Source organism: Neodiprion pinetum, chromosome 3 (assembly GCF_021155775.2).
Source record: "Neodiprion pinetum isolate iyNeoPine1 chromosome 3, iyNeoPine1.2, whole genome shotgun sequence".
NCBI lineage: Eukaryota > Metazoa > Arthropoda > Insecta > Hymenoptera > Diprionidae > Neodiprion > Neodiprion pinetum.
The window spans coordinates 34,563,309-34,583,549 of record NC_060234.1 but is presented as its reverse complement, the minus strand read 5'-3'; the positions used below and the strand labels follow the sequence as shown (position 1 = coordinate 34,583,549).

Sequence of the window (20,241 nt, the reverse complement as noted above, 5' to 3'; positions counted from 1 at the left end):
ATTAGAAATTTCTTTTGTACATGAAATTGTGGATTCTTACCGATGAATCCATCTAACCAATCGATCGTCCGCAAGATTTTTCAGTAATCCCATCACATTTTGGGTCAGACTAAGCATTAGGAATTAAGGTTGAGGTCGTTCGCTTTTACGCAGATTTTGTAGTATACGAAAAAGCAGAAGTTGAGGTGACGAAAATATGGACACATGTTTATTGTAGGGAACGAGTTCGCACCCCTGGCTTACTAAACTCGTTAGCACAGCTGGAATCGGTCAAGAGACTGCCGGCCGGATATTGCGTCGATCCACCATAAATACGCTAGTCGTCCTCGACTGCAAGTAGATGCAGGTACGCTCAGCGTTCGATGTGAGCTTTCGGTTACTCGTCCTCGTACAATATTGCATTATATCGAGTTATACTCGCGTCTCTGGAGTCAGGGTGTACGTAAAATAATAAACTCGACCACCGACTATCTTACGTTATTATTGGGAGAATTAAGCGCAAGCTCATCTGCCGCGCATTGCCAAGCTCAACATTCAACCCTGTCAGAGAGATGCAGGTCACGTGTTACATTCGCTGACATCTCTCGGTACTTTATAACCGATCGTTTTGATCCCTTGGTTAAATACAATTAGATCAGTGTTTATACACAAACTAAGATCGGTATGCCGTTTCAAACATATCGGCCATAACTCTTTCTCCTGGGCAGTTTTATCCCGGGGTTTAATTTTGCAACCGTCGTAAACGCGGCCGTGCAGGTTATACATCTACCATTGCTGTTGTTCCTGCAATGCATTTAAACGGATCTGCAGAGAGGTTGCTATTTATATCTTCATGGAAGAATGGCAGTGTTTATTTGAGTACCGGATTGGGCTAGGTCAGATGAAACCATAAAAAGATTTCGGCTCATAAAACTTGCGGTAGTGATGATCATAATCTATAAACTCACATAAAAATCGAGGAACGAGGCCAAACACACCGTAACAAATCTTCTTTCATCCGTTCTGTTCGAATACAATTATACGACGAAAAACGAAAAGGAAAACTCGCCTCACCTTAATAACGTTGAAAATATCGCTCACACTGAAATAGCAGTGGCAGCCAGACACCATTTTTTTGACCGTATTCTTTTCTTTTTCCCCAGATTCGTGATGAACTTGATCGCGTCGAATCTGTTGACGTGCGTGATCCTGACTCCTCTTCTGATGTTGGACACCCCGCCGACAGACTCGTTTGGATCCAGCCTCTGCTCCGTCTCGGAAGGTGCCGGGGCTTTTGTGACGGCATCGTCGATACTTTCGGTTCTTCTGATCGCGATTGATCAGTACTTTGCGGTCGTCGATCCCCTTCGATATCGTACGCGAATCGACAAGCTGAAGTGCGGCGTGCTCATCGTTTCTGTATGGCTGGTTTCCGTGCTCCTGGCCCTTCTCGCAGCTTTCAATCCCCATCCTCACAGCCTCTGGTTGGCCTGTTTAAGCGATCATCGACTCGTCGTGGAACCCAGACTGGACATGAGCCTTGCTTCGACAATTTCCATCGGCAATGGGACGGAGAAATATGACTTCAAGAGTGAGGTGAAGGTCACGGAAAGTAACGGCAGCTCCGTCATTGAGGAGAACGTGCGGCTCACTGAGAACTCTACAATGTTTCTTGATGAAACGTTTCGAGAGAGTTTCGAGGACACTAATAACACGATGCTGGGAAACGAAACGCTCGATTATGTTACCTACGGCTTGGCTTACGCCACTTTTTACACCCTCTTCGTTTACCTAATGCCGTTCGTTGGTGTTTGTTGGATGTACGTAAGCATTTATTCGGCAGCTCATAAAAATTCGGAACGTGCCAGACGCACCGGATCCGGACCGATGTTGTCCTCGCCAAGTTTCTGCGAGGAATATGGGAACGTCAGGCATGACTTTTCCACCGATGATTTTCGTAGGATCCCAAAGATATCGAGTCTGTCGTCGATCGACGAAAGCATCGAAACGAGCCCTAGTCACATACTGCGGGGAAGATCCGAGATGATGCTTTGCTCGTCGGCAATTGCAGAAGAACCATCGAGTGGCGTTGTCTTCACCGTTGGTTTGCAGAAAGTTGACGTGTCGCCGAAAAAGCCGGCCAAGACAATGGACGCTACCAAAGAAATCTCCAAAGTTCCTATATCCGCGCTAAGGGCGGAATTCCTTACTAAAAAAGAAGACAATCGTCTTGCGGACGACAACATTGTACGGAGCAAGTTCCGCGATCGTCCCGATAACAGACGTAAATCTTCTCACGATATCCTCTGTCAGGAAATTCTGAGAAAGAACCTCGATCGGTTGAAAATACCGGAGGACTCGAGCGGCGAAAGCAGCGCCAATGAGGAGGAGGACCAGGACGAAGAGGAGATGCTGAAGTTTTCGAAAAACCGACGACTCGAGGACATAGAAGTTGCCGAGTGCCACAACACGTTTGAGGATCGATCGGAATCCAATCGAATACCTCTCATCTTGGACACAGAACTCTCAACGGCCAGCAATCGACCAAACAAATTCAAAGAATTTGGCGATTCCGATCGTGTTGAGCCGGACATTTCGGTGTCAACGAGTCAGCAGCAACAGCAGCTGCAGCTATCCGAGGTCCTGGCCAGTCCGGATATTCACTCCAACGTAAATGCTGCATCATCAAAAATGATGGACACAGTACAAAGTAGTAGTAGTAGTGATAGTAAAATGACATGTAGTGGTATCTTGTCGCGTGCAGCCCTCGAAATTCACAACGCCAAGTCAAGATTGCAGAATAGTCTTCACACCAACGGCAAATCGGCAATAAACGCTCGCTACTTAAACGGCGGGTATCATCGGCCGGACGGCGCAATGGACCAGCCGGAAGATATTCTCCACAAAAGCTTGTCTGGTCACAATTTCCTCGAAGCTGAGTCTTCTCTATTGGGCAGTTCAGCTAATGGGGGCGCAGCGCCAACGGTGACGATTACGCCGCCTCATAAAATACCTCTTCATCGTGTTTCCAGCGTGAAAAGTACCTCGAGTTACATAAACTCGTTGAAGTACAGAATCAGCAATGCTTCGGTGTTTAGATATCGCGAAGAAACGCGGGCGGCTAGAATTAGTGCGCTCGTTATAGTGATGGGTCTGATATGCTGGACGCCGTACGTAGTTCTATTAATTGTCAGGAACATCGAGCCGCTGCGTCTTACCGGGGCTGACCAACTTCCGCACAATTACGACGTGATGGCGCTCAGCTTTTTGATACTGGCGGCATACGTTAGCCCTCTGCTTTTCGGGTACAGATCACGCCGCGTCAAGAGGGAGCTGAGAAAAGTTTTCTGCCCCAAACGGGAACTCTCGTACAAGAACAACAGAAGTTTGATGGCAAAAAAGGTACTGAAACGAAGGCCCAGCAGCAATCTTAGCCATGTGGAAATGGACACGAAATATAATATTTTTAGCTGCGTTTACGGAAGGAATCGCTGGCCGAAAGACAAAGTGCAGTTCATGCAAGTGCCAGAAACCGCGTTTGCCGTTGAAACTTGCAGAAGCAGCTTTTCCAGTGGTGCTAGTACTCAAATCTCAACAACATCCACCGAAGAATCCTGAGTGTGCTGTTCTTCTCGGTTCAAAGATGAGAAAGGACAATTTTCACGACCAGTACTTGATCTTTATTGGAGATAAATAGTTGGGAGGAGGTATACGATAGTCTGAATTCTCGAAATGAAAGCGCCGATATTCCTGGGGCAACTAAATTACCAGACCTTACAGCTGTAAGGAATTGTAAGATGAACCGTGAGTTCAGTTTATCGGTGTAAGATAACTAATAGAGCGTATGTCCAAGTACTACATTTTTATTGATTAAGCGATTACTTCGTGTATAATTGAACAAAAAAGAAAGAAAAAATAAACTACCCGAGTCATTGAATGTATAGGAGTAAGTAAACCTTGGTACTGATTATTGACGTGATATACGAACACGTTTCTATTTCACGAGTAGCTGAATGTGAGTTGAAATGTAAAATTACTGCTGTGTGTGTTTATATATATATAATATATATGTAATTTGTGCGAGTATGAATGTGCTGTCTGTATAAAGTGAAAGAAAAGTAGTATAAATATGAAAATAAAAGTCATTTCCTACTCTGTCTGAGCATATCTACTTCCTAGCAGAGTAATTACAATACAATTAATTAATATCAAATAGGTATACGTACATTACATTGTATATATTGTACAGCATTTCATGACACGTTGTGACCTAAGTAAAAAAAAAAAATACCTTGTATAATTTTCTGATTATTTTGTACATTACAAATGGTTCCGTTTATTTATATTAAATAATTTGTACATAAACTTGACAACTAATACTTATTAAGTAGATCTTCACAGATTTAGGGTATTTAGTATCATAAAACATTGAATATTATATTTTGTACTCATAGCCTTTATGTATGTGCAGCGCGAGGAAGAGTCTAACTTGTGATAACTGAAAATCAACCAACTATCAGTCCTAATCTTAATAAATATTTAACTTATGAAAATTCAATAATAAAAATCACTTTGAACACCAGATAATTGTGTCCTTCCTTTCTGGAACTTTTCAATCCTTTTTTGTTCACATATGTAGACACAAACTGATGCTGTGATCAGAACGTGCAATATACGCAAGATTCGTTTGCCGTTTTTTTTTTTCTTGGGGCTTCGATAACTATATCGTAGATTCGCATTCACACCAGTCACTTCATTCATCGTAAACATGAGCTTTTTGTAATTTGAAATAAACACTCACTTTCGGCGATGATAAGTTTATTCCAACACTGATAAAATTTGTTTTTTAAATAGGTGAACTTATGTAAGTGACAGGAGCAGTACCTTTCTGGTTCCTGGCGACTACAATTTTCCTTCGAAGTGGTTCTACATTTTACTGAACATTTCATTCATTACTGAATGAAAATTATAATTCCAATATTTCTGTTGTGTACCGTATACATCCACCTCAAGGGTGGGCGTATCTTCCAGTTCTACAACTTGAGCCTCACCGTATCACAGGGCGTAGCAAATCAATCATCTTGATTTGATTCACACGAAGACATTGGAATTGAACAGCGTAATATGACGGAATGCTTTCATTTTTCTACGAAGGCTTGAAAATACTCTAATATTTAGAAATTGCGTAGTCATGGACCTGAGAATCATGAGTAGTATACGTATGGGCATTGTCAGGTTGGTAGAAAAGTTTCTCGTCTTCTGCGTACTTGAGCGTGGTAACCTCTGATGCAACCGTAAAAATTATCATTAGATAAGTAGGTAAAATAGCAGTAAACCATGCAACTTATCGTACTACTGAAAAACGGAGAATAGTAATTGTAAGTAACTCTTTGATTTTACTGGAATATTGATCGAACCTTAACGTCTTACGATCTCAATCAGCACAACGATCAGTTGGCCGGAAATTGTACATGAAATTATCGAACGCGATTTCATGAAGCGTCCGATCGTTTTCATGCAGTCGTACGATTTTAATCGATGTACTGAGATAATGCATTATATCTACGTAATTTTGAGAAAGTAATCAATGAGGGGAAGTCGAAATACGCTGCGAGAGAAGGAACAAGACTTGGAGACAAAAAACGGACGACTTCCCATCGTCATTTTTCTGCTGCCGGTGTTTCCTTCGTAATTGCTCTACTGTCGGTCTCACGCTCTTTTTGGTGCGTTTTCTCAGTTTCTTGGGGTTCAATCAGTCTGGAAATGGTTATACAAATCGAATCTGAGACAAAAAGTTTTTTGCCCAAACTAAAAGTAAGGCTAATCCCTTTGAGGTTATTGGTGAAAGTTTTCGCTTTTTGACAAGTGCTGGAATGAATTCTTTGTGGTACTATATCGTTGACGGAAGAATATAAAGACAGTTCCGTAATGGACTTTGGTGTTACAACCGAACATCGTCGTGCGCTTGCGCCCCCTGAGATGTTACAACGGTAGAGTTGAGAACTTATTGCAGAACATCAGAGAGTTGCAGATTTCGACATAATGCTGGCTGCATTCGCCTTCCGAGTAACATAGTCTTGGCAATGGTAATTCCAAGTCAGTACTCAGCCTGTGTGTACTTACGGACTTGTCGGCGATACAAGAAATTATTAATGAGAATAAATTTCTTCCAATATCGTACCAGAACAGTAATTTAATTAAAGTATAGGTACCCGAGAGAAGAATGTATGCATAGATCATGAAAAATAACAGATCAGATGAGATAATGATGCAGAGACCAAAAAGTATACATGCATATGCGGTCCATGTACGATATCGATATATATATTCCATTTGCGATTAATATGTGATGCATGCTATAAATTTTATAACTTTCTAGGAGACGAGCTAGATCATCTACAAAAATCGGCTATAATATGAAAATAGAAGAATTATTCATTTCGAAATGGGATTTTATTCGACGCGCGCTCGATGTATTCCATAACATTAGTATTCATAATTATTCCAACAACTTTTCATTTGCTCTCTCGATCTTGAATTTTCATAGGCATAGAATCGAAACGTTGTTTTAGCTGGTCGCAAGTGAAGTATCTGCGTTGGGTGGAGGAGCAGAATTGTTTTTCGAAAAGTATTCGGATGGAAAAAAATTCAGAGTAACTGTAACACATCACGGATGCGCTAATTTTGATCGAGATGAAACGGATGCTTCGTATATGAGACGGTATTTAACGCTGCGTAGTGATTTAAAGACCTAGAAAGGTGATAGGGAGAGAAAGAACGACGCTTCTTAACACTTCGAGTGCATTTTAACACACATTTGAAAGATACGAGCGAAATTTTTCATCATCCAACTGTCGCAGAACGGCAGCGTTATTAGCCGACCCGTTCACTGAAGAATATATCTTCAGTCAACGGCTGACCATCGAAGGGCCTGGCCGCTTGAGTCTGGAATCGGCAGGAGAGATAAAGTGTGTATTTCTTGTATGAAATGTGAAACCTAAAATCATTGTACATCATATCATATCATCATACATCATACATCGTACATCATACATCGTACATCATACATCATCATACATAGTATTAAAGGTCGAAACCAAAGTTTGGATGTCGGATGTTCAGAAAGTGACGTCACCAATTCAAAATCAGCTAGCCGAATTCCTCAGTCTGGAAACAACCGCGCAGTAGAGCGGACGCATGAGAGTCGCGCTCCGCAAATTTCGAGTACCGGGTTCTCAACCTCCCGGATCCCGCGTTTCGGGTCCGCTACGTATTTCGAGTACCGGGTTCTCAACCTCCCGGATCCCGCGCTTCGGGTCCGCTACGCGGTGAAACTCGACTTCCAGGATAAGCGCTCCGTGGTTCCTGGTTCATGTTTACAATAAATTATTTCAATTCGTTTTTCGCGCAACCCCAAATTCGGTAGCTGTCGGTCCGCTAATAAAATTTCTCGACTTCCAGGATAAGCGCTCCGTGGTTTCTGGTTCATGTTTACAATAAATTATTTCAATTCGTTTTTCGCGCAACCCCAAATTCGGTAGCTGTCGGTCCGCTGATAAAATTTCTCAACTTCCAGGATAAGCGCTCCGTGGTTTCTGGTTCATGTTTACAATAAATTATTTCAATTCGTTTTTCGCGCAACCCCAAATTCGGTAGCTGTCGGTCCGCTGATAAAATTTCTCGACTTCCAGGATAAGCGCTCCGTGGTTTCTGGTTCATGTTTACAATAAATTATTTCAATTCGTTTTTCGCGCAACCCCAAATTCGGTAGCTGTCGGTCCGCTGATAAAATTTCTCGACTTCCAGGATAAGCGCTCCGTGGTTTCTGGTTCATGTTTACAATAAATTATTTCAATTCGTTTTTCGCGCAACCCCAAATTCGGTAGCTGTCGGTCCGCTGATAAAATTTCTCGACTTCCAGGATAAGCGCTCCGTGGTTTCTGGTTCATGTTTACAATAAATTATTTCAATTCGTTTTTCGCGCAACCCCAAATTCGGTAGCTGTCGGTCCGCTGATAAAATTTCTCGACTTCCAGGATAAGCGCTCCGTGGTTTCTGGTTCATGTTTACAATAAATTATTTCAATTCGTTTTTCGCGCAACCCCAAATTCGGTAGCTGTCGGTCCGCTGATAAAATTTCTCGACTTCCAGGATAAGCGCTCCGTGGTTTCTGGTTCATGTTTACAATAAATTATTTCAATTCGTTTTTCGCGCAAGCACAAATTCAGTAGCTATGAATAAGCTTATACAATTTATTATATTATTAATTAATTAATTACTCAATTACTCAATTATATTGATCGTTACACAATATTTTCGATGTGTTCTTATACTGAAAATATTTATTACTATTCAAGGTATAACCTGAGGTGGTTGAAGGTGGTCGGAGGTGGACGAGGAGGAGGACGAGGAGGACGAGGATTTGTGCTGGGTGAGTAAAACACTTTTATAATATTTGATGGCAATTGTAATTATATTTCATCTGAAATATTACAAACTTGTCACGTTTACAATAAATTATTTCAATTCATTTTTCGTGCAAGCACATATTCAGTAGCTATGAATAATCTTATACAATTTATTATATTATTAATTAATTAATTAATATTCTTGTAATATTTGATGGCAATTGTAATTATATTTCATTTGAAATATTACAAACTTATCACGTTTACAATAAATTATTTCAATTCATTTTTCGTGCAAGCACATATTCAGTAGCTATGAATAATCTTATACAATTTATTACATTATTAATTAATTGATTAATTTAATTAATCCTTACACAATATTTTTGATGTGTTCCTATACTAAAAATATTCATTACTATTCCAGGTATTACCCGAGGTGGTCGGAGGTGGACGAGGAGGAGGACCAGGTGGACGAGGAGGAGGACGAGGTGGACGAGGAGCAGGCGGGGTGGGTCGTGGGAGAGGACCTCTCCTCTCCTCAGAGGAGGGGAGGGGGAGGGGCAGGGAAGGGGGACGGGCGGGCGGGGAGCGGGAAGGGAAGGGAAGGGAAGGGGAGGGGCGGGGAGGGGAGGGGTGGGTGGTGGGGAGGGGAAGGGCGGGAGGGCGGGAGGGCGGGAGGGCGGGAGGGAGGGAGGGCGGGAGGGAGGGCGCGGCGGGGGGGAGAGAGTGGAGGACGGATGTCGATGCGAGCCCGTTAGAGTTAATAGAGCAGAACACCCCCCCCCCCCCCCCCCCCCCCGCCGCGCCCGCCCGCCCTCCCACCCTCCCTCCCGCCCTCCCTCCCTCTCTCCCTCCCACCCTCCCGCCCTCCCTCCCACCCTTCCCCTCCCCGCCACCCACCCCTCCCCGCCCCACCCCTTCCCTTCCCTTCCCTTCCCTTCCCTGCCCTTCCCGCTCCCCGCCCGCCCCTCCCCCTTCCCTGCCCCTCCCCCTCCTCTCCTCTGAGGAGAGGAGAGGTCCTCTCCCACGACCCACCCCGCCTGCTCCTCGTCCACCTCGTCCTCCTCCTCGTCCACCTGGTCCTCCTCCTCGTCCACCTCCGACCACCTCGGGTAATACCTGGAATAGTAATGAATATTTTTAGTATAGGAACACATCAAAAATATTGTGTAAGGATTAATTAAATTAATCAATTAATTAATAATGTAATAAATTGTATAAGATTATTCATAGCTACTGAATATGTGCTTGCACGAAAAATGAATTGAAATAATTTATTGTAAACGTGATAAGTTTGTAATATTTCAAATGAAATATAATTACAATTGCCATCAAATATTACAAGAATATTAATTAATTAATTAATAATATAATAAATTGTATAAGATTATTCATAGCTACTGAATATGTGCTTGCACGAAAAATGAATTGAAATAATTTATTGTAAACGTGACAAGTTTGTAATATTTCAGATGAAATATAATTACAATTGCCATCAAATATTATAAAAGTGTTTTACTCACCCAGCACAAATCCTCGTCCTCCTCGTCCTCCTCCTCGTCCACCTCCGACCACCTTCAACCACCTCAGGTTATACCTTGAATAGTAATAAATATTTTCAGTATAAGAACACATCGAAAATATTGTGTAACGATCAATATAATTGAGTAATTGAGTAATTAATTAATTAATAATATAATAAATTGTATAAGCTTATTCATAGCTACTGAATTTGTGCTTGCGCGAAAAACGAATTGAAATAATTTATTGTAAACATGAACCAGAAACCACGGAGCGCTTATCCTGGAAGTCGAGAAATTTTATCAGCGGACCGACAGCTACCGAATTTGGGGTTGCGCGAAAAACGAATTGAAATAATTTATTGTAAACATGAACCAGAAACCACGGAGCGCTTATCCTGGAAGTCGAGAAATTTTATCAGCGGACCGACAGCTACCGAATTTGGGGTTGCGCGAAAAACGAATTGAAATAATTTATTGTAAACATGAACCAGAAACCACGGAGCGCTTATCCTGGAAGTCGAGAAATTTTATCAGCGGACCGACAGCTACCGAATTTGGGGTTGCGCGAAAAACGAATTGAAATAATTTATTGTAAACATGAACCAGGAACCACGGAGCGCTTATCCTGGAAGTCGAGAAATTTTATTAGCGGACCGACAGCTACCGAATTTGGGGTTGCGCGAAAAACGAATTGAAATAATTTATTGTAAACATGAACCAGGAACCACGGAGCGCTTATCCTGGAAGTCGAGAAATTTTATCAGCGGACCGACAGCTACCGAATTTGGGGTTGCGCGAAAAACGAATTGAAATAATTTATTGTAAACATGAACCAGAAACCACGGAGCGCTTATCCTGGAAGTCGAGAAATTTTATCAGCGGACCGACAGCTACCGAATTTGGGGTTGCGCGAAAAACGAATTGAAATAATTTATTGTAAACATGAACCAGGAACCACGGAGCGCTTATCCTGGAAGTCGAGTTTCACCGCGTAGCGGACCCGAAGCGCGGGATCCGGGAGGTTGAGAACCCGGTACTCGAAATACGTAGCGGACCCGAAACGCGGGATCCGGGAGGTTGAGAACCCGGTACTCGAAATTTGCGGAGCGCGACTCTCATGCGTCCGCTCTACTGCGCGGTTGTTTCCAGACTGAGGAATTCGGCTAGCTGATTTTGAATTGGTGACGTCACTTTCTGAACATCCGACATCCAAACTTTGGTTTCGACCTTTAATACTATGTATGATGATGTATGATGTACGATGTATGATGTACGATGTATGATGCATGATGATATGATATGATGTACAATGATTTTAGGTTTCACATTTCATACAAGAAATACACACTTTATCTCTCCTGCCGATTCCAGACTCAAGCGGCCAGGCCCTTCGATGGTCAGCCGTTGACTGAAGATATATTCTTCAGTGAACGGGTCGGCTAATAACGCTGCCGTTCTGCGACAGTTGGATGATGAAAAATTTCGCTCGTATCTTTCAAATGTGTGTTAAAATGCACTCGAAGTGTTAAGAAGCGTCGTTCTTTCTCTCCCTATCACCTTTCTAGGTCTTTAAATCACTACGCAGCGTTAAATACCGTCTCATATACGAAGCATCCGTTTCATCTCGATCAAAATTAGCGCATCCGTGATGTGTTACAGTTACTCTGAATTTTTTTCCATCCGAATACTTTTCGAAAAACAATTCTGCTCCTCCACCCAACGCAGATACTTCACTTGCGACCAGCTAAAACAACGTTTCGATTCTATGCCTATGAAAATTTAAGATCGAGAGAGCAAATGAAAAGTTGTTGGAATAATTATGAATACTAATGTTATGGAATACATCGAGCGCGCGTCGAATAAAATCCCATTTCGAAATGAATAATTCTTCTCTTTTCATATCATAGCTAATCTAGTAATATAGGTAAATAGGATGGTTGGAGGTGTTCGGAAATGGTAGGACATTTCAAAAGTTAAAGTCGACGATGATCCGGTGCATCAATTTTACCGTTACAGATTTTCTTTTCCCATGAGGCATAGAGTATTCAACAACGATAATGCAGTCCTTAAAATTCATCATTCATCTCTGTCTGGAAAGCTAATTCGCAAGGCGTGGTATTCTATTCTATTTGCATTATTAGAAAAATACCCGTACTCTACATACACTGTTTCTAATCTTTTGCTACATTTGGTTTAATCCCCATGCTTCCCCAGCACGAATAGTCGGAAATGTTTTTGATTATCCATAATAAAATAAAAGATGTAACAAAGCTTAAATTTATTGTTAAAGCTCTAATGAATACATCAAACTGCGGTCGAATCAATTCATTTATTATTTGCACATGACCTCTGTATATTTGATAAATTATTCCTAAATACATTGAAACATACGTATTTATAATGAAATATCATGCAATGGGCTGTGTAAACTATAAAATATAATTTCTATCGAATAGCTGCTTTTATGTCAACAGGGCTTTGAGACTCAGTTCCGTTCGTCCTCCTCCTCGTCCACCTCCGACCACCTCCAACAATCGCCAACCACCTCGAACAACCACCGATAACCACCTCGGGTTGTACCTGGAACAGCAATAAATATTTTCAGTATAAGAACACATCAAAAACATTACGTAAGGATTCATATAATCACAGGTTTTGTTTTTTGGCTGTAACTTTCGATGCGTTGATCGCAGCGTATTGGAACTGCGCTCATTCGATTTCTCTCGCAAAATTACGTCGGAATAGTGCCACAATTAATTTATTCCGGCACTTTTGAAAATCGCCAAAATTTCCGCCAAAAATGCGAAGGAGTTAGCCTTACCTTTTCTTCATTTTTCGACCGAAAATTTCAGGTCTCAGATTCGATTTGTACGACCCTTACCTAACTAATTGGACCCCCAGGAACTCAAAAAACGCAGCAAACGGAGCGTGGGATCAACAGGAGAGAAGATACGAGGGAAAAAGCACCTGCTGAAAAATGTCGAAAACACAGGATCTGGTTTTTTGGCTGTCACTTTTGATGCGTTGATCGCAGCGTATTGGGACTGCGCCCAATCGACTTCTGTCGCAAAATTACGTCGGAATAGTGCATAAAAGAATTTATTCCTGCACTTTTCAAAATCGCGAAAATTTTCGCCAAAAATGCAATGTGGTTAGCCTTACCATTGGACAAATAATATAAAGACAGTTGCCCTTATGAGCTCAGATGTGACAACCGAAAACTGCTTCGTGAGATTTTCCAACGGTAGAGTTGAGAACTTACCGTAGAATATCAGAGAGTCGCAGATTTCGACATGATACTGGCTGCATTCACCTTCTGAGCAACACAGTCTTCGCAATGGTCAGCCCAAATCAGTACTTGGCCTGAGTGTACTTACCGACTTGTCGGCGATACAAGAAATTAATAATTAGAATAAATATCTCTCAAAGTTCGTAGCAAAACAGTGATCCAATTAAAGTACAGGTACCCGAGAGAAGAATGTATACATAGATCATGAATAAGAATAGATCATGTGTAATGATCATGCAGAGACCAAAAAGTATAAATGTTTATGCGGTGCATGTACGACATTGATATATATGATTCATTTATGATTAATACGTGATGCAAACTATAAAATTTATAATTTTCTAGGAAACATAGTAGTTTATCTACCATAATCGGCTATAACATGACGATAAAAGAATTGTTCGTTGCGAAATGGGATTCAATTCGACACGTAGTCTATATATCCCATAACATTAATATTCAGAATTAGGAGTAGGAATAGGAGTGGGATCAGGAGTAGGAGCAGGAATAGAAGTAGGGTCAAGAGTAGGTTCAAGAGTGAGAGTAGGAATAGGAGTAGGGTCAGGAGTAGGAGTAGGAGTATAGGAGGAGGGTAGGGTAGGGTAGCGTAGGGTAGGGGTTAGGGTAAGCCAGGGTAGGGTACTGCATAGGCTAGGGTAGGGTAGGATAGGGTCCTCCTAGTCCTACTCCTTCTCCTACTCCTACTTCTACTCCTACTCGCAGAAACCTTCAACGCAGAAACTACAGAGCGCTTTTCCTGGAAGTCGAGTTTCACTAGGTAGCGTACATGCTCCGCAGAAACTACGGAGCGCTTGTCCAGGACGTCGAGTTTCTGCGGTTAGTCGACCTTCAGCGCAGAAACTACAGAGCGCTTTTTCCGTATGTCAAAATCTACCAGGTGGAGGACCTGGACAGCCAGAACTAAGGAAAATTACACCTGAAGGTCAAAAGTCACCAGGTCAAGGACCTAGAGCGCAGGAACCACGGAGCGCTTGTCGTGGAACTCGAGTTCTTGCAGGTAGTGGATCTTGAGCGCAGAAACTACAAAGCGCTTTTTCCGGATGTCAAAATCCACCAGATGGAGGACCTGGACAGCTAGAACTACAGAAAATTAGTCTGAAGGTCAAAAGTTACTAGGCGGCGTACCTGCTCTGTAGGAATCACGGAGCGCTTGTCCTGGAAGTCGAATTGCACCAGGAAGCGAAACCGGAGCGCAGAATCCAGGAGGTAAAGAACCCGGTACTCGAAATCTGCGGAGCGGGATTCTCATACGTCTTCTCAGCTGCGCGGTTGTTTCCGGACTGAGGAATTCGACTCACTGATTTTCGTCTACATAGATCGGTGACGTGAAGAGAAAAAAAATTTTGGGTGACGTCACTTTCTGAACATTCGAACATCCAACCTTTGGTTTCAAACTTCAGTACTATGTGTGATGTATGGTGTGCGATGTATTCTGTGTGATGTATGATGATATGATATGACGTATAATGATCTTAGTTTTTACATTTCATACAATAAATACGCACCTTATCTCTCCTCCCGAATCCAGACTCAAGCGGCTAGGCCCTTCGGTGGTCAGCCTTCGACCAAAGATATATTCTTCAGTCAACGGGTCAGCTTATATCGCTACCGTTCTGCGACAGTTGGATGATAAAAATTTTTGCTCGTACTTTTCAAACGTGTGTTAAAATACACTCGAAGTTTCAAGAAGCTTCGTTCTTTCTCTCCCTATAAAAAAATAAATCGCCGACAATCACCTTTTTAGGCTTTAAATCAGGACACTGCGTAAATACTGTCTCATATACGGAGCATCCATTCAATCTCGATCAAAATTAGCGCATCCGTGACGTATTACCGTTTCTCTGATACAATATTAAAATTATATAATATATAATACGTCAATTTGCCAAAAACATGTTCGAATTCACATCTCTATAATTATAACAAGAACGGTAACAAATAATCTTCATGTCCGTCACAATCATGCTTGCAATACCGGAAGGTAGAGTAGAGTACAGCGGGGGGTTTGCAGTGGTAGTACATAACGTAAGAAATCCGATTACTATAAGAAGAAAAACCAGTGCAATATGCGCTATCTTACGCAGAATATGAGAAACGTTAAATTAGGTATTCAGTGTCGTAGTTTTTAAGTGTAGATTTAGTTTTGGTCTGCATAAAGGTGCCACACACTTTTGCATGATCTATATGTTATGTACGATATCGTAATGTTATTATTTCATGTATCTTGGATGAAAATAAATAAGTATCTAAGTAAATAAGTTTCAATGAATATCCTTATATTTTCTTCGTATTTTCTCAGCTGTTTGTCGTACGATGTTCTCAATTTTCTTTGCAATTCTCTAGGTCCAATCAGTCTAGAAAGGGTCACTTCAATCGAATCTGAAACCATGAGTTCTTGACTCTCAAAGTCAGAATGAAAAGGAAGGATAACGCCGATGGAATTGTCCGATCAAAATTTGCCAGACTTTGAATAACGCTGGAACTTGTTTCTTGATGCACTTTAATTTCGTCAATTTGGGAGAGAAATCGATTGCGTGGAGTCTGCAGTTACTGCGAGCAAGAAATCAGGCCTGACTGTCGAAAAACGTAAAAATCTCACCGTGTATTTTCAACCGCTAGTCTTACGCTACTTTAAATACCTTGTCCATATTTTTGAGAGTCCAGCTAGTCTAGGAATAGTCGTACAAATGGAATCTGAGACGAAAAGTTTTCGAGTTCTAAATATTCCATAAAAGAAGTAAGAAGAGCTTTTTGCAATTTTCTTTTAGATTAATTTTGGCTGATTTTAAAAACCACTAGAATTAATCAGTTGGGAAACTATTCCGGCGTATTTATTGCAGAGAAATCGATAGCGCATGATCCAAAGACGGTAGGAGGAATTGATTAAAAGTGACAGCCGAAAAATTACGATGTTGAATTGATCATTTATGGATTCTTGAGGTTCCAATTAGTTCAGGGATAAAGGCCCCACCACTTGAATTCTAAACCAAAAGTCTTGGGCTCCAAAAATCGCTAGAAAAGAAGGCTTTTCTTTCGAAGTTCTTACCCCGAATTGAGGAAGTTTTAAAAAAGTGCTATATTTCGTTCTTTCGAACCCTGCATGAAGATAATTTTGTGAAATCACACGATCGTGCGTGGTCCACAGTTGCTATGATCAGTGGATCAAAAGATACTGTCGAAAGACGATAAAAATTCATGTCCTCTTATCTGTGAAACCTATCGTGTTTTTGTTGTATTTTTGATTTGCTTAGCGTCGCGTGAATTAGAACAGAGCTACATTTTCGAAGGTGAATAGTCAAATTTTATAAAAATGCAACGTCTGAGGGTTAGCTGGGTTGTACAAACACATCATTCCAATTCTTTTATATTTGTTCAAGACATTAACAGGTCTTATGAAAATTATATAAATCAAGTAATATAATTGCAGAAGTTTTCGCACGTCATAATATAACGATTCCTTAGCTCGTTGGAGCTCGACGGCGGAGGTTATTGAACGTCTTTCTTGTCCAACGTAGGTACAACAATGTTCGGGTATTAGGCATCTTATTTAAAACGTTTTTCAACTGACTTGCCGACTGATTTTTCTCTGCTGCAGTAGCGATACTACAAGCAGTTTGCAGTTCGAGAAGGATGGTAATTTTTTGCTTGAGAGACAGTTGATGACTTGAGTGATTCGTACTGCGTATTTGGTACATTCCTATTACACATATACGCAATATTATGAATAAAAATAATAAACAGAATATTCAGAATACTCGATAAACCAGAGGCCCAGACCCAGTCTAGAAGCCCGATATCGAGTTGGCGCCTTACCAAAAACCCTCCCTGAGAAAAAGAAAAAACAAAACAACTATCCAACGATATACACATACGAACACGTGGCGGTTGACTCGAGTTCTTCTGGCATCGTGCCACATCGGAGAACTTTGCTGCAGTGACTTAAGCGGGCAAAGACTCGAGCGTTCCACATTTTAACGTACGCAGCTAGGGGAGGCCATCAGGCAAAACAACGAAGGAGGGAAATTACCTTTAGGAATAGGTTGATGCTATTTCTAGATGGAATCGGGCCGCTCTTCGTTCGCTGTTGGGTTCTCTTTCTTCCGAATTGTTCGTAATGTAAATTCTTGAAGTAATCCTCTAAGTACGCGTCTTCCTAATCCTCTTCTTTTTAACCAATTTTTTTCATCAACACAGGCACTCATGGTACTGGAATAAAGCCTGGAATTATCTCGACGAAAAACGAAATGCTACAGGCTATTCTTGGCGACGTTTCGACCTGCACTTGTCTTCGATGACCTCGGAAGTGTTGTGAACAATTGCAGGCACGCCGGTTGTGTGGCAATGACAGTGAGAATAAGAGGTGGAGATGTTTGGAGTGCCGGGCGATTTCACCAAGAAGCAGCCCTCGAAGTCTTTCCGCGAGTTGAAAGTAAGAACTCGCTACGAGAAATAGAGAATCATTGATCAGAAGAGTTGAAATATGTAAACGGAATAACGACTCGCCGTCATTGAGTAACGGTAGTCGTAAAAAACGGAAAGTACCCAATCTTTCGCGTCTGGATTACACCACTTTCGGTTGGCTGCATATGGCTGCATTTGAGCACGCGTTTCTTCCAACTACTTTTTTTGTCTTAGACAGTCAAAACGGGTCGACTTTTTATATTAGCATGAGTTGCACGGGGTTGAACACCTAGAGAAGGAAGTGTTTCTGGACTATCGTCTTATGGTAGTACCGTAAATAGAGGAACAACTTGAAATACCCCTGCTCTACTTAATTAGGCCAGTATTCACATCATCAGTCTTAAGAAAGACTGTACACCAATCAAGACAAGTCTAAGCAGAGCTATCTCGACACAGTCTTGAAAACGAGAACTGATTCTAAATACTCGCCTGAGACTTGACGTTACAGTAAAATAAATATAATTTATTGGATATTTTCGAGAGCTATTAAAGCTTCTGTGAATGACAGAAAAATATGCGATAACACGCAGAAAAGAAATGATATTCGCTGGTTGAGGTTTGCGTAACAGCAATCGATGAAAACGGTGCAGCGGTGATGAGTGCTCTGTTTTCTTTTAAATCCCGAGATCGCGAAATTACGCAACGTCCCTCCTTGTCGAGTTTCAAAAAATATCGAGAGGGGCGTTGACGCAGTTTTCTTAGCTGCGGCTAAGCTTTGCTCAAACCTTAGCTTCGCTTTATTTTTCTTCGCTTCGTTTATGGTCACCCTACGCGATCGGGGAAACGTGTGAAAAATAAGCTTTTGATCGCAGCTGTCTCTAGACTTCGGTGGTGTAAAAATACAACGAGTACATTGTATATTATTACGTAACTGGGGGGGGGGGGGGGGGGCTGTCAGCGTTTTGTTATGAATATTAACTTTGGCACAATTTCAGGAACCACGAACTTTTCATTGTCGCGATAAGATGTCAACATATAGCCAAGAATGCTATCTGAAAAGTTGCAAAAAAAGATGCGGAAAAACTGTGAGAACCGCCAAAACATTCAGAACCACGGCGACCTTCGCGTATTCAGAAACTTGAGTCTCACATCATCTTTTTTTTAAGCACCTTGATCATGTAACGATCCAGGAAAATTGTCTTTCCGGCAGTTTACTTTTAGCCCCCTCTTGTCTCCGTCCTCTAAAAATTGTGATACATTCATCAGAATACGCAGGTTCTTACCAAAAGTCTGAAATCAATTCCCTACCGCGATTACCATTATAATATGATCCATGAATCAAAATCCAGCAAAGGTATAACTGTGTAACTCTTCAGAAACGTTGGAATGTCGTAGAAGATAACAGCGTGATTTTAGCTTGATTTCCAAAGGACAAAAGGTCGTAATATGTTGAAAATAAAAAATAAAAATAAAAAATAGGCAATCTCACATTACGTTATTTTCGTATCACAAATTCGAATAAGAGAGAACACGAGATGGTTACGGGATTGAGTTAAATTATGGTGTAGTCATACTTGTTGTAAATAATCTTCAGTAAAGGTAACGTGATCTGTTCCTTTATCCGAAATTAAACAGTAATGGTGAATCTTGCACACGAGCTGTTCTATTTGGTTTGGGTTCATCGTATTTTTAACGTAGGCAGGTAAGATAGAGAGTCTGGCAAATCTCTTTATTATTTGATTAGTATTTTCATCCGCATAAAATAGTCAGTTGATCGAAAGTTCAAACTGCTTCGAGGATTCGAGGCCCAAACCGAGCTGAGGTTCTGGACATTCAAAAGCATTTCGCTCGTGAGATGAATACTAAGAAGCTAACAGAGCAGGTTGAAATGGGTGTGAGAATATTTTCAGTGTTACCGTAAAGCTGCAGCATAACTTCCGTGCAATATACACTATTTTACATTCATTCAGTAACGGTCAAAAGGATAATATTTGCTTTGGCGCATTTAAGTACCACTATCTTAATTCACTCTGATTTTGATGATCGCTTTCGACGCCGAATATCGCTATCCTTTCAACCGAAGTATCCGCCGTAGTGCAAATAACGTCTCTTTGCCATCTGATACTGCCGAATATGCTTACGCAAAGACCCGAACTTCATTCCGTATGAAAGCAACACGGTGAACTGATCAGTTTACTTTGCCGGGAAAAATGGGTCTGCTTGAGAACCGGACAAGTGTAACTCTGCGAACGGTTTCGTACTGTGGCTACTATGCTCGCTGGTCGTGAACTTTTAAATGGTTTACGTCAAGGATTATTGACACCTGCAAGTGCACGTAATGTGCCCCGAGCATTAGGTAAACAAAAGATTTGCCCAACTTCAAGAATCGGACTATACGCAGTGAAGATACGTATAATTTACAATTTATTGTCATACAGAAACCTAACTTAACGTATAATCTAAGCTTTCAATAATATATAGTATAATAAATTTGAAATAACACGTATTATATGTACAGGTCAGTCACAGTGGGCTTCAATTATCACAAAAACTAATAGGCTCTGCGAGTCTAACATTTTAAAGTGTAACATGTAGAAAGACTATAGAAAGAACTAAT

General features: G+C 41.3%; 1 protein-coding gene across 1 annotated transcript in view; it reads left to right on the top strand.

The window, feature by feature from the left end:
- LOC124214119 (uncharacterized) overlaps window positions 1-4,585 on the top strand; it is a 46,299-nt gene extending 41,714 nt beyond the window's left edge. The window contains exon 3 of the mRNA XM_046616153.2: window positions 1,143-4,585. Within this exon, the coding sequence (XP_046472109.1) occupies window positions 1,143-3,597 (2,455 nt within the window). The 3' untranslated portion in view covers window positions 3,598-4,585. The remainder of the gene's footprint in view (window positions 1-1,142) is intronic.
- The last annotated feature ends 15,656 nt before the right edge of the window (window positions 4,586-20,241 follow it).